The sequence below is a fragment of the Myotis lucifugus genome, unplaced genomic scaffold (genome assembly GCF_000147115.1).
Source record: "Myotis lucifugus unplaced genomic scaffold, Myoluc2.0 scaffold_2, whole genome shotgun sequence".
NCBI classification, from domain to species: Eukaryota; Metazoa; Chordata; class Mammalia; order Chiroptera; family Vespertilionidae; genus Myotis; species Myotis lucifugus.
Window position 1 is genome coordinate 7,348,907 of NW_005871050.1, and position 23,475 is coordinate 7,372,381.

At 34.1% G+C, this 23,475-nt stretch overlaps 1 protein-coding gene across 3 annotated transcripts in view; it reads right to left on the reverse strand.

Annotated features, from left to right (window-relative positions):
- Positions 1-23,475, reverse strand: part of STK26 (serine/threonine kinase 26) — a 54,783-nt gene continuing 31,308 nt past the window's right edge. Inside the window, exons 3-12 of one of the 3 annotated variants that reach the window (XM_006082090.1) lie at positions 20,996-21,226; positions 13,222-13,278; positions 8,159-8,267; positions 7,912-8,069; positions 6,882-7,067; positions 5,667-5,815; positions 3,405-3,498; positions 2,905-2,967; positions 2,689-2,825; positions 1-1,752 (exon numbers count right to left, since the gene is read on the reverse strand). In XM_006082090.1, coding sequence (XP_006082152.1) covers positions 1,728-1,752; positions 2,689-2,825; positions 2,905-2,967; positions 3,405-3,498; positions 5,667-5,815; positions 6,882-7,067; positions 7,912-8,069; positions 8,159-8,267; positions 13,222-13,278; positions 20,996-21,226 — 1,209 coding nt within the window. In that variant the 3' untranslated portion in view covers positions 1-1,727. The remainder of the gene's footprint in view (positions 1,753-2,688; positions 2,826-2,904; positions 2,968-3,404; positions 3,499-5,666; positions 5,816-6,881; positions 7,068-7,911; positions 8,070-8,158; positions 8,268-13,221; positions 13,279-20,995; positions 21,227-23,475) is intronic. The other 2 variants (XM_023757935.1, XM_023757933.1) reach the window with 2 other exon arrangements.

Consider the following 23,475-nt stretch of genomic DNA (forward strand, 5'->3'; position numbering starts at 1 on the left):
GACCATGAAATTTAAATATTTATTTTACACCCCCGCCAAACACTGGAGTACGCTTCACCTAGAAACAGTTTACAGGACTAATAACTACAATGAATAAGCAATACAATTTCTATTTATGATGCAGTTGTGGTGTAAAGTTTTAAATAATCAATTTATAAATTGGTTGCTTTTACTTTTATAAAAATATTCTTTTAACTCATGATATGAGTGGCAAGTTTATTTCCTAACCTCTACAGATTATAAATTGTAATTGAGTTTCAGTTCCATAGAAGGTGAAAATTTTAACTGAGCCATTACTTGAAAATAAAATGTGTTAAAAGTAATCTTTAAAGTGTAGGCACCAATGAAAATAATTTTCTTGGCACATGACATGACAAAAACTTAATTGTCTTTATTCTTACAAAAAGAGGAGGTAATGGCCACTTTGATTAAAAACTATATTCTTTACTTGAAGAATATTTTTCTTCTAATATTTGGCAATTATTCAGATTTTTAAAAATGACTTTTGTGCAAAAACAAAATTGTGCAGTTCCAAACAATAAAACGTCAACCATCAAAATTAACTAATATCAATAATTAGACAACTACAGTTCAGAACTTAGGCAGGCATAATATATATACTGGGCTTAAAAAAGGTATTACCCACATAACAGTACCATAAATATAACTGAAAATTAACTGTACAGTCTAACTTACCTTTGTACAGACAGAATTCATCCTGTACTATGGTTACTTTCATATGAACCAGAAAATTCCTATTTAAATACCCTTTCAAAAATGAACAAATGATGCTTATGTACTAGATAATTATGAAGAGCAAAAATGTATAAATAGTTTATAGCATATTTTACTACCATGATAAAAATATGCTGGTGTAAATTATATTCCTACCTGTTGATTAGGTTTCAATCACATGAAGAGCAGCTTTTTAAGCTCCCCAAATCTAAGCATATAATATGCTATTTGAATTGAAAATTTAAAAAAATGAAGACTAATTCCTACAGTATTACCAAAAACCCATCCTTGGCATTGCATTAAATCTTCAACCATGTTAAATAAGGGTTAATTTCCTCTTCTAAAAGAGATGATAAATACTGCACACCAAGAAGTACCCCTGTTGCTACATGTTGCCTATAAATGCTTTAAACACAGGGCTCTTCAATGTGATCGTCATTGAGCTACCTGGAATATCATACCAACTTTGTAGGAGAGTCTATACTTTTCCAGGTACCATTTCCAAGAGTTTATTAAAAACTTCTCTTTTAAGAAGGTATGACTTGTTTGCATCTCTCCACCAACAGTAATTTTTAGAACATGCTTATGTTTTTTTAAGCTTTTGGAGATTTGATAATTTACAAAAGTTGAATATTTAGAATGACTTTGAAAGACCTGTATGTTTCATCAGTGTATAGTTAACTAAAGATCGAAACATGAAAGGTATTCATCCTAGTAACTTAATAATGATATCTAAAAGCAAAACTATATCTCAACATTTACTAGAAAACAGATGAAACTATAGTATTAAAAGTTATTCCTTACAAAATAATCTCTTTAAAATATAAAATGATAAACACCATCACAAAATAGTTGAATAGTTTCTTTCACATCTTCAATGTTGCAAAGATCCAAAAGGCACATGGAGCTCATGAGTTAAGCATTGTTAAGCTTGAAGTAACTTTGGTGGGTTTCTCTGGGTCCGCATGAAATGAAAGCCAATATTAAGTTTCTTAGGGGGATTCATCTGCTGAACACCTACAAAATTAAAAAAAAAACTTATATTGATATACAACTATGCATTTTTATATTTCACATCTGTATGAAATCTACAATAAAGAAACTGATTCAGCAAACTAAATCCTTTCCATTGAATCTTAACATGTAGATGTTAAAGATTTAAAGAAGTTCAAAAATCCCTTCCACATTTGATTTTACAACTGGCAATTGATTTTCTTTTATAAATTGGAAAAAAGGGGGGAGTTTTCCATTAAAATCTAAGGAGTTTTAGGTTATAAGTACAAGTAGGCTTTATCAGATCTAAAGATGTATGAGAGTTTATGCTTTTACAGGCTTTATAGTTTGTTCCTACTTGATGCCAGGGACATCACCAAAGAAATATAAAGATGCACCAAGAAGCGATATAATGGGATTAAGGCTAAAATTAGTATTGCTTTATACTTGCTTGAGCTAAGGAGCTGTGTATGTCCACAAAAGCCTTGTTCAAAAGAGCATTTAAAAATTAAATGTAAGGACTTTGTTGAATGTTAAAAAAAATTAAACCAACAGTTTAAGACACAGTATAGAAACTAAAGTTAATTATAAGGAACATTTATAGTCTTCATTGAGTTCCTCTACCTAAAATCCATTCCTTAATTTTTTAAATGGGGGTTAAATTTATGGACTTTAGCACTAGAAACTGTAAATAGTGGTGGTCTGATGAGAGTAGTGGAAGAGGGTATAGGGGGAATAAATGGTGATGGAAGGAGACTTGACATGGGGTGGTGAACACACAACACAATATACAGTTGATGCATTATAGAATAAAAGAGTTTTTAAGCATACAACTATAAAAAAGTGATTTTGTAAGGAACAATTGAAATGATTGAATCAAGGCAATTATATTGCATTATAAATTAACATCAAACAGAAAAATGTCAAAATAGTTTTTAAAAAATGACATTTCAAACTTACTTTTGGAATTTTTCAATTAATTTCTTCACCATTTTATCTGTGATGCCAGGACAGGCGGCTTCAGCCACAGCAATACTTTTCTCGAGTTCTTCAATTGCCTGATTCCTGCTAGCATTATTCTCATCCTGCTGTTTAAGCTGAGAAAGATCAATAGCTATAACATTTAAAATTACTATACTTCTTAAGATACATAGTCAATGATGAATCTGTACTTACTTCAGCAAATGCAGGTGTGATTATCATAGACAAACAGCTCAGGGTTTGCACGAGGTCTTTCTCCTTTGAACAAATAATATAGATTATACACATGAATTTAAAACATTCATTTGTATTTTTCTTTGTTTTTCTATGATAAATGTGCATTAATTCGAATCCCCTCCCCAAAAAAAGACTCCATGCTTTCTTCCCATCACTAATTTCATCCATCATCCAGAAGGCTTCTAACTTCTAGGATTACAATAGATATCCATGATTCCACTGGATATATATGTATCTCTAGGTAAAATACATTTAACATTATACAAGTGTCCACATAAATTATTTCTATGACCTTTTCTTAATTAGCTCATAACTAATGACAAATGAGGTATAGTAGGGACACAGTGAAGTAGACAGGCATTTAGGGGTATTAAATTCCAATAATTTTGACCATCAAAATCTCACTACATAGTTTGAAAAAGTCTATCAAGAGGAAGTGATCATTTCCATGTACATACTGCCCCATTCTGCAGTTTCTTTGGGTCAGGCTTCTTTCGCACGGTGGTAAAGCTCCATTCAGGATGCGTATTATTTTCCCTGCTGGTGGATTCCCTAAAATGATTGCCAAAGATATTTCAATAAGTTCTTAAATAATTCAGCTTGGTGAAAATGCCAAATCAATGCAATCAAACTCTTAAGAGAGACTGTCCCAATGTATAAAATAATATAGTATAAGAAAGCATTTGATTTCAGTTCCAGGTAGATAACACATTTTATTGAAGAGTAGAAATGGTTCTCAAGTCTAAGTGTGCATCACAATCACATATGGGAACCTCTAACCATATATAAAGCCCTGTACCTACCCCTCCTCACTGAATGGATTGGGATCTTCTATAGGGTGCCTTATTTTTTTAAGGCTCCATGGGCAACTCTCATGGGCAGCTAAGGCCAACAACCACTAGAACAGGTTACAAAAACTATCCTGGCATTTGTTTATCCCTTTCAAAAGTTAGGCAATTTCTCATCAATGCAGGACTCTGAGAGTATTTCAGCCAGTGGAGTAGTACATTCTGGTGCAGTCTGTAGACTTTTCTAGTCTAAGTTATGGACTTAGAGCAGTGATGGCGAACCTTTTGAGCTTGGCGTGTCAGCATTTTGAAAAACTCTAACTTAACTCTGGTGCCGTGTCACATATAGAATTTTTTTGATATTTGCAACCATAGTAAAACAAAGACATATATATATATATATATGTTTGTTTTTAAATATATTTTTAAATATATTTTATTGATTTTTTTTACAGAGAGGAAGGGAGAGGGATAGAGAGTTAGAAACATCTATCAGCTGCCTCCTGCACACCCCCCACTGGGGATGTGCCTGAAACCAAGGTACATGCCCTTGACCGGAATCGAACCTGGGACCCTTGAGTCTGCAGGCCGACGCTCTATCCACTGAGCCAAACCGGTTAGGGCAAGACTTATATTTTTAATATTTATTTTATATATTTCAATGCCATTTAACAAAGAAAAATCAACCAAAAAAGTGAGTTCGCGTGTGACCTCTGACACGCGTGTCATAGGTTCACCATCACTGACTTAGAGACTAAAAGGTTAATGTAAATGCAGTTAAAAAGCAGTGTAACTTTTTTGGGGTATAAATCTATATAAATAAATTTAGTAGGTCCTCAAATAACATCGTTTCATTATAATGTTGATGAGGGTTAAAAAAACAAAAAGATTCCCTGTCTGGGCCACTATTTCTGTGGAGTTTAACATTCTCCCCGTGTCTGTGTGGGTTTTCTCTAGATTCTCCAGTTTCCTCCCGCATCCCCAAGATGTGCATGTGAGGTGAATTGCTGTGTCGAAGTTGTCCCACTCTGAGTGAGTGTGGGTATGTGTGAGGGGCCCTGTGATGCAAAGGCGTCCTGTCCACAGTGGGTTCCGCCTTTTGCCCTGAGCTACTGAAAAGGCTCCATTCACCCATGACCATGAACTAAAAAAAAGCGGGCTAGAAAGTCATTATTTGACTCATTATTCATCTTTCTTAAATGTATGCATAGCTTATATTTATTTCAATGCTTTATTTAGATGCTTGGTGATGTTTTTGTGACCATACATATATCATAGGAATTTAACTCTTGTTTCTATTGATTATTCTATGGTAAATTTGGTTTCATTATAAAACATTTTGTTTTAGTTTGCAGTTTCCAAGAACCTATTAACGATATTAAGTAAGGACTTACTGTATTTGAATGTACCAGTCTGACTATGGTTTGGTTCAAGGTCAAGAGGTGGGAAAGACCTGCAGGTCATTTTCCAGAAGGATTTTGTAGGTTGACATCAAAGTATGTGAAGACATAGCCCCTTATCACTTTGGGCAAACTAATACAGACAATAGGGGGGTGAGGGCGTAAGTGTGGGGGGGGATGGGGGTAATGTGGGGATAAGGACACATATGTAATAACTTAATCAATAAAAAAAAGAAAAGAAAAAATAGCACCTTTAATAAAATCTTATTCCAAAATTTTGTAATATACTCAAGTATCCACTAGGGGTTAGACTGAGACCATTTAAAACCAGAGCAACTCAATTCTAAGAAAAACATGTTTTCAAACTCACTGTACTTCACCGACTGATTTTAAAAGACTTTCACAGTTTCTAACGTAAAACTTTAAAATACAGTTTATATTTTATGCTAGACAAAGCACATTGGATCATAGTTAAAAGATATACAATGTTAAAACACGCTATGTAAATAAAAATGAAATAATTTGTACATACGAATCAGAGCCCTCAGAATCAGATTCATCATCACTGTGTCCTTCTGCCTTCCATCTCTTAAATCGATCAATCAGTTCAGTGAGATAAGAAGTCTTCTTTGAATTTTTTACAATGAATTTGTGTTTCAGAAGTTCTTTAGCTGTAGGACGCTAAGGAAAAAATGAAGCATGCATAAATATTTCTAGGCTCTTTATGACTGAAGGGGATAAGAAATCATTTCAATTAAGAAGTTGAAAGGTGTGAAAGTATGTCTGTATACATGAGGACAACTAAAATGCTGTAGGACAATAGCTAATTCTATTTTTGAAGTGGCTCAAGGCAACCAAATTAAACTCATTGCCTTGGTACTAATTTGTTAAAGCTCAATGGGCAAAAGATGGCCTATCTACCAGCAAACTGGCAGGCAGGCCTTCAAAAACAGGGAAAAACATGGCAAGATTTTGAAAATAAAATAAAAATTTAAAAACATCAAAATAGTGCTTTGAAATACTTTTATTGTGTTAACTGTAAAATAAAAAAAATGGATGAAAACTAGCAAGGCTGTAACTTTATTATTAGCTGCACACAATTTATGACTCTCAGATTATTTTATATTGCATCTAAATACAAATACCAGGGCTACAGGGGATATTTTCCCCTTAGTACTTTATTAATATCAGAATACAGTTCTTATATGTTTCTAGTTTCTAGAAGTTACCAGGCAGCTTTATTTTAAAAACAGTAAAACAACTGTAATCAAATTTCTGATTTGAGTGGAGCTTACTAGACTTCAGGAAAGGTATGTAACTTCATTTTGGAATTTCTAAATTTAAATGTAAAAATAATTAAATGAAAATATAACTTTTCATGAAAAGTGAAAACACAGTGAATAAAAATCATTGTGAATAGTCACACATATACTTTAATAATGACATCCTATTAAATAAATTTTATTTCTCAAATTTCTTTCCCTCTGAAATAGGAAATGATCAATAGAATAAGGAAGAAGCTACGAACCATGAAAAAAAAAGATAGAGGGCGGGGGCGGGGTGGGAAAGGGGAGAAAGGAACTAAGGATCTTGTTAAGAACTGAATAGAATTAGCAATATAAAGGAAAAACCAGTTTCCTGAATGGACTTTTGACAATTTTCACATGCACTTTATTTCCTCACTGTAGGAAAAACATATTTGTTCTATGTAGATTTAATAATAGACAACAGTGCCTCATATACTCACAAATGATGGATCTTTGTTCAGGCAAGCATCAATAAACTCCTTAAAGGACTTAGTAAACTCCCCGACAAGAGTTGGAGGATTGCTTTTTGGAATAAGAAACAAAACTCTCATTGGATGCATATCGGAGTTAGGTGGCTCTCCCTTGGCTAGTTCAATAGCAGTAATTCCCAATGACCAAATGTCAGCCTAAGTTTAAGAGAAAGAAAAAAATATCTTGAAATTCCATTCCAAAATACTGCCACAAAATAGCCTGTGGAATTTTAATGGTCACAACAATATTAACGTGTCTCAAGAAATGTGATCTTAATAAATGTTTTTTAATAAAATTCATTTATTTTTAAAAAGTATCAAATTCTCTATATTATGCCAAGTACCACAGTCTAGGCACTGAGGATTCAGGTGGTAATAAACCAGACAAAAATTCCTGCTCTCAAGGGGCTTATGTTCTAGTAGAAGAGACAGATAAATAAATAATATGATGTCAGATGGTGCTAAGTTCTGCGAGGAAAAGAGATCAGGATAAGGAAATAATGAATGATGGTGTTGAGGGGCTGCAAATTTACACAGGATAGCTAGAGAAGACTATTCTGTGTAGGTAATGCTTAAAGCAGAAAACTGGTCGGGAGAAAGGTTATTCCAGATAGAGGGAAGGTAAGTACAAAAGTCCTGAGGCCAAAGTATGCTTGCTATGTTTGTGAAACAGCAATCAGGCCACTGTGGCTGAAGCAGATAGAATATAGAGGAGAGTGACATGAGATGAAGCTGGAGAGCTGGACAAGGCCAAGATCTAGTGAGCCATGTGTGTGATACTACGGACTTTGGATTTTACTCCAACTTGTGTGGAACAAAATGGAAGGTATTGGGGTCCCAATATTATCAGCATCAGGGAAGTTATAATTTAGCAGCAACATTTGTCATAACTCTAGCTTTAGAAATACTTTAAAATGAAGGTAAATTAAGGCAGTTTATTAAATAGGACAGTATGTTATATAAAACTTATTATAAAAAACAAAAGTAGACAACGCTTTACTTTTGAGTCATAAGCAGACTGTTGAATAACTTCAGGAGCCATCCAAAATGGTGTTCCCACAAAAGTATTTCTTTTAATTTGTGTATCTGTCAGCTGGCCAGCAACTCCAAAGTCAGCAAGTTTAACATCTCCTTGTTCTGAGAGCAAGACATTAGCAGCTAGGAGGGGGGGAAAAGACAATGAAAAAAATCTCAGCTTCCTCAGAATGTACCTATTTTTCTCATGTTCATATTAAATTTTTGTATACCTTTTATGTCTCGGTGGATTTTCTTTTCTGAATGCAGATAGTCCAGACCTTTCAAAATTTCCTTTAGCATGGTAGCGATCTGGAACTCATCAAATGGACCAGCTCGCAGCTTAGGGGGGAAAATACACACACATACATGTATGAAAATTTAAAACAATAAAATTCAAACTTGATATTATATTCGAAATAAGGGAACCACCTAGATGTATGAAGCAGTTCTGTTTATTAAACCAATATTTAAATAAATGAGAACAAATTAAAAGGCGAGGGAAGAAAGTAAAAAAGTTAAGTCAAAGGAATAGAAGGGCTTTTAAATGATTACGTTTAATTGTGAAAGATAATAATACAAGCAGTGTGACCTATATACTAGTTCAAAATCCTGAGGTTTTTAAATATTTACATCAAAAATTTAAGATACACTTACATAATCACAAAACTAGCTTTATTTTTTTATCTGAGAAAAAGAAAAATAGTTACTTAAATTTTTACATTTGTTCAAAAGTTATTAAATATTGCCCGGTTGGTGTGGCTCAGAGGTTGAGCGTTGACCCATGAACCAGGAGGACATGGTTTCAATTCTCAGTCAGGGCACATGCCTGGGTTGCTGGCTCGATCCCCAGTAGGAGGCGTGCAGATGGCAGCTGATCCATGGTTCTCTCTCATCATTGATGTTTCTATCTCTCTCTCCCTCTCCCTTCCTCTCTCTGAAATAAATAAAAACATTTTAAAAATAAAAACATAGCCCTAGCTGGTTTGGGTCAGTAGATGGTGAGAGCATCGGCCCTCAGACTGAAGGATCCTGGGTTTGATTCCGGTCAAAAGCACGTACCTTGGTTGCAGGCTCGATCCCGGGCTATGGTTGGGGCTCATGTGGGAGATAACTGATCTATGTATCTCTCTCACATCGATGTTTTTCTCTCTCTGTCTCTCCCTCTCCCTTACACTATCTCCAAAAAATAAATCAATATGGAGAAGTATCCTGGGGTGACGATTGATAAAAATAAAAAATAAAAAACTACATTTAAAAAGTTATTAAATATTTACACTGAACTTATTTTTGGCATCAACCCAATTTGATCATATAGGTCAGCTGATGCATAGTTCTTAGCATTTATGTGTTTTAATAACATTGTAAAAGCATAGAGACTTTTGGGGACTCAAACTTAAAATTTAACCAGGAGTATAATAATTAAACTATTCAGACTTTCACAGTTAAAAAATGATCAAATCATGGAAGAATACGGTTTTTAAAATAAATGTAACACATTTCCCTTTCTTTCTCCATCCCTGTACCAAAGCCAATAGTTTCAACTGGAATACAAGGGAAGCAATGATTAGGTTTCAGGAGAGGTTGTAATGGAATAACTGAAAATCTCTCTTTAAAATAAATGGTTATTTTAAAATTCTGCTACCTCATAAAGCACAAATAGTAGACTGTACAACATTTACAGGAAAGGGTGGGAAACTAAAGTCAGAGCTGAGGTAAAGTTCTGTTTGCTGGAAGGAGGGAAGAGGTGGTGAAAGTCAAACATTGCCCACTCTGCCTCACATTGGTAGGGATTCACAGCCCTTTGGCACCTTGTGTATTTCATCTTTCATGAATGCCATATTTATTCCGAATAAAGGGTACTTTCATGTTGAAATTTAACAGCTTAAAATAGAACCCACACTTCGGTCTCACCATTTAATATTAACTGTGGTCTGGATATAGAGTATACTCCAGGCATATCCATAATTCAATAGAAGCCTTTCCTAGGTAACATTACCTATTTACTTTCAAACCTATCAACTTCTACCCCAGAAATTTATATTTAAACAGTAGTGATTAAAGTCATTGTAAATGGTAAAAATTGAATATTATTTTATTGATTATTGGCAATGAAATTCTGATGTACTACCAAATAACTGAAAGACAAACATCATACTACTCAAAATTAGTACTGAGTATCACTGGTCACAAAATGTTGACAAGGCCATAAGAGGTATACTCTCAGTTACTTAAGAAATTGGGCAAGGTTCCTATAATGGATACCAGCTATCTCTCTGAAGGACTTCTAAAAAGTCGTCTGGATAAGCCAGTGTACTACCTAAAACGGGATTTAAAAATATATTTAAGTAAAAACAAACAAAAAAGAGGTCCTAAAAATCCATTAGCTTATCTGGGAGGGGAGATTCCGTGGCAGGGAAATGAGAATGGGGTAGTGGTATACTTGAGTTTTTATGGCTCATTCCAAGATAGAAAACTATCCCAAACCTTGTGGTTAAAATGTTTCCTTAGTCATCTTAATAATGATTAGACAAAGAGGGGGAAAAGGAGTTGGAAAGAGAAGAAAAGTAAAGTAGATGGAATAGAGGGTTTGTTTTTTTTGGTGTGTGTGTGTGTCTCCCAATGCAACCTTGGGAAAAAGAATGTCTACTGTACTTGGAGTGCATTTGAACTTCTCTCCAATGACTGAAGATTGTGCCATGTCTCTAATAGCTAATACCTCTGCCTCCAGGGCAGCATACTGGCCTTGGGTAATATGCCTCTGTTGTCAACTGAAGATATGCAAGAGAAGGACATTTGTTCTTTCAAAGAATGTATACTTGTGCATTTGGGGATTTTCCCCACAATCATTTGACTTCCAATAACCTGTCCCCGGTGCAACATGTTATGTTATGCTTTCTTACAGTTAGCATATTGTTTCTTTTTTTCCTTGGTGCTCATATTTTATTCTATTAACCTTATTATATGTGCTTTTGTTGTAAACCACTGCAATTCAATATATATCATATAGTATGCTCAAAGTCTGTTGACATACAACACATTTTTTTCAAGAATGGAAGAGAATCTTGAGGTATAGACTATATAATGTTGACATAAATTAAAAGTCACAGTCATATTCCATTAGTCAGGTACCAGCTTAATGTTAACGATAAACTCTTTCTGTTCAGCATCCCTCTTTTTTTTTCTCTTGTTCCTGGTAGCCTAAGCCTCTAAGCCTAATCCTTTATTAGATTCCTTAAATGATAGTATTCATTTGTACAGGACTATAAATGGAGAAGAAATAGCACATTTTCTCGTTATTTGCTCTCTTTACAAAGTCCAGTTAAATTAGATTTATACATAAATCACAATATTATTATATTTTAGAGCTAGAAAAATAAGACTAGAGACTACTAACTTAATTTCTTCAGTTAAGATTTGAGTAAATTAAGACAGCTAGTCAATGGAAGAACCAAGACTGGAACCTAGGACTTTTGATATTTAGCCACTACAAGGCTAAGAAAAATTTAAGTTCATTGAATTTGTGCTAATTCGAATTTGATTAGGCAGAGGGCAGAATGGCAGGATAAGATTAAGGTCTCACAATCATTTCATTCATAGATTTCATAAAACTGACCAAACTATCACTGGGGGATACAGACTGTGTTAGGGTTGGGCCAGTGTCTAATGTGTATCATTCTTATCAGTGATCCTGATGAAATCAGTGGACTAGCTTTGTCAATGCTAACTAAGCAGGGAAGAGACATTGTGAGCACCATGGGAGACCAGATAACTTAACTGTGATAAATTTGGAAAGGGCTCTTAATGTATAAAAAGTGGAAGGAGGATCATGGAGCAACTGTAGACTTCTTATGGAGCTAATAAAAAACAAAACAAAACAAAAACTATTGTATAACAAAATTGTGACAAGACGAATAGAAATGAGATTATTTAACTTTAATACAAGAATGAGATCTGACTCCGTATATGAAGGATTATTATACAAAGAAACACCACTTGTGTTCTATCACTAGAGAGGGAACAGAAAAAAAATGAACTTTAGAATATAAGAATGTATATCACATATTCCACAAGGAAGGATTATTTAACTCAGCTGATTAAACTGAGATGAATTCCTAGGAGGAGATGAAACTCTCCATCAAGTTTAATTACCATTTCTTTAGAATGGTTTAAGAATGGTTCTTTAAAAAAAAAAAAGAATGGTTCTGTTTAAAGGAAAGAATCTCTTATGGCTATTTCTGTTCATAGGATTATTGGAAACTTTGAGTTACCGACAGTCAGGATTAAATCCTATTTAAACTATTTAATCATTTTCAGTTAGGAAAACTCATCTCCACAGAAAAAGTAAGAATTAAAATAGTACTTGATGATCTTATTTTTAGAAGTAGCATATTCTATAATTTCAAAAGCAGGAGCATACTAATAAAATATGTCATATAATATTAAATATAACTTAGAAGTAACTTAGTGCCACTTCTTTGTTTTATATGACATCAAAGTCCAAGGATTTTATGTGTTTGGTTCACAATGATTTAGTTATGAACAGAGCCAGCTCTATAAACTCAAACTTCCATAGGCCATCCCAGTAGTCATTCTACTACACAAAGCTGCCTTTAGTACTTCACATTGAATTTTAAATACAATGCCATTTTAATAAAGATTGTAAAGGGGCAAAAAACAACATTGATAGAATCACAGTAATTTGGCAAAAATAACCAGTATTTCTCAAAGGTGTTTTGGGTGTGAACACATCTTCATTGGGTGGAATTTCTGCACACTGGAATTTTAGCATCCTCATCCCTGTCCACTAAAAGTGCTGCAGCACTTCCAAGTCATTTGACAACCACAAATGCCATCACATTTTCAAATGATCTATAAAGGAGAAGAGAAAACTATAGAGAATGGGATCTATAGGCCTATGTGGTCAGAACCCAAGAACCACTTTTAGTGACAGTTACTCGAATTACATTATATTTAAAAATCTAAGAACATTCAGTCTTTTCAGGGATAACCTTACGAAGTAAAACTCTAAACTGACAGCATCTGTCACACACTCATTCCTAAATTGGGGGGTTTGATTTTATTAAGCTATTTGCACTTCTTATATACTCTAAGAAGGTGAGCAACGTGGTCAATCCTGCAATACAAGTAAATCTACGTAAGGGTAGTGGTCCTGAAGAGTTTAATGTGAACATATTAACTAAAGCAATCACTTAGCTTGCCCAAAAGCTGTTGTTTACTCCAATTAAAAAAGAGGTTATAGCATGGATGTGTGTGTTTATTTAAAAATACTTACAAGATCCAGCGCTGAACCGCCACCTAGGTATTCCATTATTATCCATAATTTTGAGCCCTGCAAGAGCCACGAAACAATGTATAATTACAAACCTGAGCATAACCAACATAAACGTTAAATCTGATATACTAATGTACTGGTTTTAAAATACAGTATATTAAAGTTCAGTGTTTGGAATCCTGAATATTATTTTTCCATAGAACATTAAAAATGAAAGTAAAATTCTGAGACTTGATCCTCCTCGAAATTTAGTTAGCTTATGATATAGCTAACTAAGTAGCTATTGTTTCTTATTATGGAACTATTAGCAATTTTTATAAAACCCAGAAAATATAAACCATAGCTTTAAATTATTATTTCGAATGATAATATTAAAGGGAAAAGAAAGATGCATTACAGAATGAGGAAATAAATGGAAACCTGAAGAAATTTTGAACAGGAATTCTGAGTGTTTTCATTCAATTTTTGAGTTTAAGGACACCGAATATTTTGCCTTCTTTTAATTTTTGCTTTTTGTTTTTATTACTTTACAACTTTATTCAGCCATGATTAATGACATGTTTTATAAACATAGAACCTAGAAAGAATACTGTCCCCTACCCAGGTAAATAGATAAGAGAAGGGAGTATACAGTTTAAAAAGAATACAATCACTCCAGGTAGAGATAACTTCACTGTAAGTTGTACAAGAGCAAATGGGGTGCATAGAGAGAATGCATATATGTGAATTCCAAAACAGTTGTGTGCGCGTGCGCGCGCACACACACACACACACACACACACACTATTCAGCTCTATCAGATAAAAGTTGGAATAAACTATTGTATCTTTTTTCCTCCTTCTTTCAACTATAGCTTGAAATACTAGGGACGTCACTCTTTCCATACCATTTCATGAGTGGTATCCTCTGAATTTTTGTGGGACCACAGAGTTGACTGGAAGAGAAATGGTTGGTTTTACTATACTGGCAAGTGCCAAGTTGAGATTGGATTGTGTTTCAAAAGTATATTTTTAAGTAAGATGTTTGGAATTTATAAAGCAAGCATTTTCCCATAAAAATAATGTCTAGTTTCCTGGGGTATTCCCCCAAAAGACAATTTAATGTAAAGGTATCCATAGTATAGCAGGAAGAGTAGCAGAGAAACTAACTACTATTTATACCATAACAACGTTTCTAGAGGAAAATATATATATTGGGAATTTATATATATATATATATATATATATATATATATATATATATATATATATATATATATATATAATGGGAAATATGCTTAACTTGGGATGCTAGTTAACACCTTTCTCAGCTTTACAACCCCAGCTGTGGGATGAAGATTCTCAAACTATTGTCAGTAGCCCTCAAATTCTAAAATCCCTGGGAGTACTCATTCAAAATGTCTGAGGAGTTTGAAAATATGCAAGCATCTTCATGAGGCTGGGGCTTTATCATGGCAGAGAATGGATTCCAGTAATATGATGATGAGTGTTTAGGTGACATTACAGTGTGGAGAACGGGATGTGGCCTAGGGTTAGTTAGAGACCAGGGATGGCGGGCTCCGTTAATTTAAGATGAAAGGATTCCTCCTTTCTCTCCTTTCTTTCTTTCTTGATGCTGACACTATGTAGGATGTACAAGAGAAAGAGAGGAACAATGCTCCCTCCCCCTAGTCTTGACACCCACTCTCTCCTGTCACAAAGGGCCAGCTTGACCTGAGGAAAGAAAGAGCTGAGAGTCTTTGATAGCAAGTAGTGTCTATAGAAGGAGAGAGAGGAAATAAATTCCCATTATGTTGGGAAGGAGATAGGAATTCCAGGATTGGGTCTTGTAACTCATTTTTATGTATAGAAACCAGGTATTCTGAACCTCAAAATTATGAACGTGATGTGTATTTTATATTCTTTTCAAGAGAAGAAAGGGCTTCTCACAACACTGGATAGCCTGAGATTTTTCTTTTGCACAAGTTTATTTCTAACAATTATTATATTCTACCTTATGAATTCAGAATGCTTCCCATTCACCTGAAATTTAAAAGAAAAATGAAGAATCTTATAAAACATTTTTATCTGTTTCTGCAGTTCTGCATGAATGAAAGCATCTGTTTTCCAAGTTAAAAACAATGTGTTTGGTACAAATTCAAAACAGAACCTTACCAACTTCTATTCTTCACCAAAAATATTCATATAAAGTTTAAAATGTGATTAAAGTTATGACTAATTAACTTCTCGATCTGAAAAGAAGGCTTCCTCTTAGTCCCCACAACCCAGTGGAAGTAGGTAGAACTCTTCTGACACCGGCAGAGAACCAGAACTGCCCAATAGCTTTTCTGTTTGCTTCCTTCTGATCACCATTTCCAGAGACAAGATTCACTGGAGGATGGCCATAGGTCTGGATATTCAGAAGATTGCTAGGCAGGTATGAGTACTGAAGCAAGGACTGAGTGGGCATAGGCATAAATGGTGAGCTAGTGGGGTTACTCCCTGCTCAAGGAAGCTTAACCCACAGAGGCTCTGTTTACCAGTTCCTCAGCCACCGCAGTTCTCAATAAAAAAAACACCAATCACAAGCAAAACAAAATAAAAAAATCTATATCCTATGTTTTCCTTCTTTTGGAGGGACTAAAGCTTCTATCTTTGATTTCTGGTAAAAGATGTTTGTGTTGGAGAAAGCAAATAAGTATGTTTGGTTTGCTTTTAAAGAATTTAAGAAGCTAAGATGTCTACATACTGGTTTACAATTCTAAAAGAGCCAAGTGACTGAAAACCATAACCATACATCCTGTACATGTAAGCATTGGAAGTCTCTGTAGGAAAAACTCCACTTCTTCACTTATAAAATGATCCACACATTTTAAAAAATGGGTCAGAGGAATAAGTTTAAAGTCCTGCATCAACATAGTTTGTCAGCTAAGTGTTAGGAAGTAGCTCTCTGTTCCAAAATTCAAACTGCCTAAAGAGCAAGTATTCTATAATTGTACTATTTACTGAGGAGTGGTTGGAGTCTAGTGTTAAAAAATTACTGGTGTCTAGAGTATCAACTCTGTTACCCCATGAGGCCTTTGAACCCCACTGTTTGTTGCTAAAGGCGACACTTGGCCAAAGGGGAGAAAAATGCTGCTGTGGAACTTGGAATGCATTTGTTCATAGAAAATAGATTTAAAATACTCATTTTATGTATTTGAGAGATCATTATTATATATCAAGTACATGTTGAATGAAGTGAGCTGGTCTATAACTCCAATAGCCAATCATGACATTGACCAGATAAACCAGCATGTATAAGTAAAATAAGCTAGTCACCAAAGAACAAATACTCTATGATTTCACTTATATAAGGAAATTAAGGTAGTGAAATTCAGAGAGACAGAAATTAGGATGGTGGTTACCAAGGAGCGTAATGAGGAGAGAATGAGCACTTACAGTTTAATGTGTACAGTTTAAGTTGAGGAATATTAAAACGTTCTGGAGATGGATGGTGGTGATAGTTGCACAACAAACAATGTACTTAATGTCACAGAATTGCACACTTAAAATTATTAAAATGGTAAATTTTATGATGTATATTTTACCAGGATAAAAAAAATAGAATGTAGCATAGCCCTAACCTGTGTGGCTCAGTTGGTTGGAATGTTGTCTCATACACCAAAGAGTTGTGGGTAAGATTCCCAGTCAGGGCACATATCTAGGTTGTGGGTTCAATCTCTGGTTGGGGCATACAGGAGGCAACCAATTGATTTCTCTCTCTCTCTCTCTCTCTCTCTCTCTCTCTCTCTCTCAAAATTGATGAACATGTCCTTGAGAATAACAACAAAAAAAAGAAAGTAAAATTTTATAGAACTTCAACTGACAGTAGAGATCATGCCAGATACTTTACCATCTCTGAACTGTTTTATTTCAGTTTAGAATTCTTGTCTATACCCCACCTTCACATCCCAACCTCCCTCAAAATCATACTCAGGACTTAGCTCAAATACTACTCCCCAGTTTTGGGGTCATTGCATTTTATGTACCATAGGTAAGTGGATAATATGAGGCAAATTAGATGTACATATCTGGACCTAAGGAGAGAGGCTGGAACCAGAGACACGAATTTAGACGTTGTCAGAATAAAGTGGATGAGACTGACCAGGGAAAATATGCATAATGACAACAATACACATAAGTAAATGGCTGTTGAATTGAACCTTATATGGGGCTTTGTAGAAGTGTGTTATGTGAAGTTGAAAGCTATTCTTATTTTGAAAAGAAAGAAAAAAGTAAGGAGAAAAAATTTCCCTCCTCAATTTCCTTCATGTATTTTTTTTAAAGTCCTGGTCATGGACAACAGTATGGTGATTGCCAGGGTGAAGGGGGTGGGAGGAGGTAGAGAAGGGTATATGAGGTATAAATGGCGATGGAAGGAGACTTGACTTGGGGTAGTGAACACACAATACAATGTACAGATGATGTGTTGTTGAATTGTGCACCTGAAACCAGTATAACTTTGTTAACTAGTGGCACCCTAATAAAGTCAATATAAAGGAAATGAACATAACAAAGGAAAACTCATACTATTTTTAAGGAATATTCCGGAAACATTCACCCAACCCTGGAATTATGTACATTATGCACACACAAAAGTCTCAGGAAAAATGAGACGGCTACAAAATTGTACAGACTCTATTCTGGAATATTTTACTTAAACCATTCAATTATTTTTTTAAAAAAATAAATATTGGTGGTAGTATCAGGAGGGGAGCATATTTCCTTAACATAAACATAAATCTAAATCTAAAGGCATTTTTGAACAGCAAATAAAGGCATGATTCAAATTCTATTCAATGCCTGAGTAAGCTTCATTTTAATATTTACATTGAACTAGAAAAATATTTAAAGATTATAAAATATTCTTCCAATATTATGAGATCAGAAAGGAAGGGTTCGCTTATTTTAGTACACTTTATAAAGACTAACTTTGTTTCTCAAGAAAATCTGCAGTGAACTAAAATGAAAGGAAAATACTGTGGTCATACTGATGTGTTTGTCTTGTTTTTACTCTTGTTTTTAAAAACGAAGTTATACAATGAGCTCAGTCAAAATGAACACCAGTACATTTTTTCATGTCTCAAAAAAAAAATCATTACAACTACATACAGTTCCAAAGAGAATATAATTTTCTCTCGAAAGCAATAACTTTTCCTTCAGCATACAGTGATTTCTTGGTTATGTGAAGTTTAAAGCTATTCTTTAAACTCACATATCCTGAGTAGGATATGTAAACCACATATTCTACTCTACTCAATTGACTTGACCCACAAAATTCCCCATGTCATCTGAAATGGAAGGATGGGTCACAATAAGAATATAAGTTGACTGATAATGCAGTTCCCAGATGGTATTTAAAGGATGCAGCCTTGAATTACAGTGACTTCATTAAACAGAACCCTGTTACACTTGATAGGATTTTACTTAAAAAATACAAGCCCACAGAGCCACACTATGTTTTAATATAAATGGAAAATAAACAAGTTGGTCGATTTATGAAAATAATTTAAATAAAATATATTAGAAAAGGTTATAAAATAATAGGACATTTCTTTTTTTGTGTATATGTGTACATCTATATAGAGTTAATACATATATGTTTATTTACTTTAAGGTAAATATATTCAGGATACAAATAATATCAGCCAGCTGTGAACTTCAACAATTTTATCATGAAATGACATGTTTCTTAAAGTAACCATCATGGACTTTACTTACTGATGGATAAAAGAAAAAAAATAATTCTGTTTAATCCTTGAAGAAGACATCTTAGATAATGGTTTTATGTCACTAACTGGTGTGAGAACATTCTACAGTCAAGATTTGGATAAGAATTATCAGTTTTATTTGCTTAAAAATTAAGTATTTACTGGGTGACTGGTACATGTGTACCATGAGGGAAATTTAATACAAAAAGACCTACAATTCATTTTCCATGAGGATATTGAATATGAACAAAGACTATAAGCAACCAATAAAACAGTCAATACCATTTCAGTACCCATTTTCATTATAATATAGAATAGCCCATTTTAAATAGGGCTTATTTAATATTTTAAGTTAGTTATCAAAAATAGCTTATCTATGCCTAAAAATAGGAAGGGTCTGGAATTAGCAGGATTCAATCCAGGAAGAGTAAGCCAGAACAAACAAACAACAAGGACAATAACAACACACACATACACACAACAAATTCTTGGGGCTGTCTGTAACCAAGGCTGCTATGGGAATTAGGGGGGAGACATAAAACTACGAGATTGAGTGTCCCTAGGATTACTAAAAAAGAATATTACCACTAAATAAGCTTCCTATATAATTATTTACATAGTAAAATGGAGTAATGGCTCACTGTAAGAAGTAAATTGAACAGAAATTTCCAGCAGAAACACCTTTTCTTGGAAGCCTTTCTTGAAGCCTTCACCCTCCCCTCCAAAATAAAGGATAGAAGTGACTACTTGCTTATTTGTGCTCTACTTATACCTTGTACATACTTAATAACAAAATTGGCCCCTTTTTAGTGCAATATGGGATGGTGAGCTCCTTAATGGCAGTGGTGAGTTGTTCATTTTTATAGCTAGCACCTAGTAAAATGTATAATACATAGTGACTATTTGGCTGTTTAATGATTCATTCTACTATGCATTCTTTGCACATTCATCTAATTCATGTAATATTAGAATAAATCAAACTTTGTAAAAAGGCAGGAAAATTGTTGGATGAATTCCTGTATCTTTAGATAGGTTATCCTAGGGCTTACTTGGTCAGCAGAACATAAAAATATAGCATTAATTTTTATGCAGGTCAACAGCTTGAGAAGTTATAAACATACCCCTTTTGGCCTAGAAATAAAGAAAAAAATTGAACAAAACAAATCCTCACCCACCCCATGTAAACCCTAAAAAGCAAAGATCTAACTAATAGTGCCTTCCATTGAAAAATTTCAACACTAGGAAAATAAATTTTAATTTTAACATAATTTAAACTCTAACCTAAGCTATTTTTGTATTTATGCTTCACATGCAATAGACACAAATTGAACTACCTCTGGAACCCAGGAACTCGTGGATTTACTAACTAAAGAGTTTTCTGTTATGCAGTAACATCTCCATCTGCTGGAACTTTAGGTGTCTGCTAATTCCACGATCCTAGAAACTAAAAATCCATTTTTTTGGACGGGTGTAGGAGGGAACAGATATTATTCATTTTAATTTCATTTAAACAAATATTTATCAGTTGCATAAGATATGCCATGCCCTCTGCTAAGTGATGTAAAAACCAAGACCAGTTGAGCTAATCTCCCTCCATCACAGAGCTCACAATCTGGAGGGAAAGAGAGGTGTATAAATAATGACCAAACCTCAATGGAATAAGTTACAGACTTACATAGTCTATAAATTCTGAAGTTGAGACAGACCGGACCACTGAGAATAATGTGTGAAAGCACTGGGGGAAAGTTCTTTCTTAACAAAGGATATGTCTCAAGGACCAGCTGCATTTCTGCTCCTCCATCAATCCAAAGGTTCAGGTGTGGGAAAAATGATGCAGCTGAGTACTGGGATGCATTGAAGATACAGCTGCTAGATCTATACAAATTCTATTTGGCACTATAAATGGGGCTGAATTCTGCCTGGAAGCTAAAGACTGCCAAATCCTAATTTAAGACATTGCATTTCAAAAAAAAAGAATTTAAAAAAGAAAGAAAAACTTATAATGAAAATACATTATGACAAATAATACAGCACACACATTACCTTTAAATATGATCCATAGTATTTTGTTACATATGAGCTGTCACACTGACTCAAAACAGTTATTTCTTGCTGAATGTCTTCAATTTCATCTTCAGCTTCCTCAAGGTCTATAATTTTAATAGCAACCACTTGCTGGGTACGGTTATCAATTCCTTTGAAAACTTCTCCAAAGGAGCCTTTTCCAATGCGTTCTAATTTTGTGAACAGTTCTTCTGGATCAGCTATATTATTCTAAGAGGAGGGAGAGAAAGAAAGGGAATAACACAAATGTTTTGCATCAATTCTTTTAAATGAAGGAAAATAAATCATATAAGACATTAACACATTTTTTTAAAGCATACAAATTCCCTTGACTCTTCACATGTGCTTTGTTAGAACAACAGTAACTCCAAATGGTGGGCTAGTCCATATTCTACTGGATCACACACATTCACTAAGCTTCCTTGATCCTGCTACCATAAACAATCCTATACAACAAATGTTGTCTCTGAAGCCTGCCAAAGAGCCAGACATGTTTTAGAGTAAAGCAGCTGGCTATAGATAGGTTGCACATTAATGTTATGATAGCGATACTGAGAGAACTCGTAAACTAAGTTATAGGTAGGTGAATCATTAAAAATTCTAACATTCCACCAGCAATATGTTACCTTTTAATTCTCCTTTTACCTCTCCAACTTGGAAAACTCAATCAGCCCCACCTACACTTCTAAACCACCATGTAAACAACACAGAACACAAAAGACTCAAGAATCTACGAGTCTCATTTTTTTTGTTTTAAAAAAATCTTTATTGTTGAAAGTATTACATAGGTCCTCCTTTCATTTTTTTCTTTACTTGAGATCTTATCCACATGCAATGTTCTCATCAATGATTGAAATAACATTCTATCCCTTTATCATCATAATTGCTAGTACTCATGAGGAAATAGTAATATGTTGAACTTTCACAACTTATCTCACAGTGGCAATCCAGAGTAAGTCCACATAAAATTTATAGTCAAGCATATATTTTAATAAATGTATAGGCATGACTTAGATTTATAAATCACTGTCCTTTCCTGGTTCAATATTATCCTTTATCTTATCATATACAACTTTTAACTAAAATTTTATGCCCACAAGACAACCTTTATATGCCTACTTAAACTCATATTGCTTAATACTGTACATACTTCTAATCAAGTAGAACACAAGATCTACAAACCTCCCCAAAAGGCATGTTATTAATTTATATTTAAGTGATTTATTACTCTGTACCTAAAACTTTACTTTTAGATCCTTCAAATATAGGAGAATATTAGCTAGTTCTGGTAGCTATCTATATTTAATTTGACAGTTGGACCCAGATCATCTGTTCATTTACAACTTTACCATCAAGTCATCAATTTGAGGAGACAATTATAGAGTTAGCATGCTCCCTTATGTCTTCTTTAATTGGACAAAGTGATCATTAAAGTTTACTTTTTTCTCTCATCAAGTTCTCTGCACCATTATGACCAAATAGATCCAGTAGCACTCCAGTAAACTAATTTTGAGTAATTTGAAAACTTATAATTGCCTTAAATTTTTTTCACCAACTTTTCTTTTTTCCAACCTGCTTAAATACAGTTTGCACGCGACCTGCTTATTTTATAAACTTCCGCATTTTCCTGGGTTGGATATTTTCCATTTCTAAAAGCTGCACTTTCCATGTAGTAGTCTCTTTGATGTTGCAAGCTACTCATTATTGATGTCATTGGTATTCTCTTTCTTACCAAGACATTGTACTTCATTGTGATTACTATTACATAGTAGCTAAACCAAAGGTACCTCTCTTCCTACTTTTGGTGATGGTTCTTGTCTTTCCAGTACCTTGTGGCAAAAACAAAACAAAACAAAAGCTTTGTCAAACAGCTTGGTGACAGGTTCACCATCCTATTACTTCCTAAATTCAGTAGATTTGGGAAAAGATAAAGAAAAAAGCTTTCAGTCTTCCTGACATAACTATAAACAAATCTAAAAATTGGAAATATGCCATGATTAAAAAATACATAGTATGTACTTTCTGATACACTGTCAACTAGGAAGTAGATTAATCTTGCTTGTAGAGAACATTTTATGCTCTACATAACAAAAAATGTATTAAATCCTAATCTTATTTCTTTATTTATAGTTTTAAAATTAAATTTATTGGGGTGACATTGGTTAATATGATCATATAGGTTTTAGGTGTGGGTTTCTATGTTATAAAATCTGTATATTGCACCGTGTGCCCATCACCCAAAGTCAAATCTTCTCCTGTCACCTCATATTAGTACTCCTTTCTCCCCACCCACTTCCCTCTGCCAACCAGCACTCTGCTGTTTGTGTTCATAAGTTTCAGTTTTATATCACACATATGAGTGAAGTCATATGGTTCTTAGCTTTTTCTGTCTGACTTATTTCACTTAACATAATATTCTCAAGGTCCATCCATGTTGTTGCAAATGGTGCTATTTCATC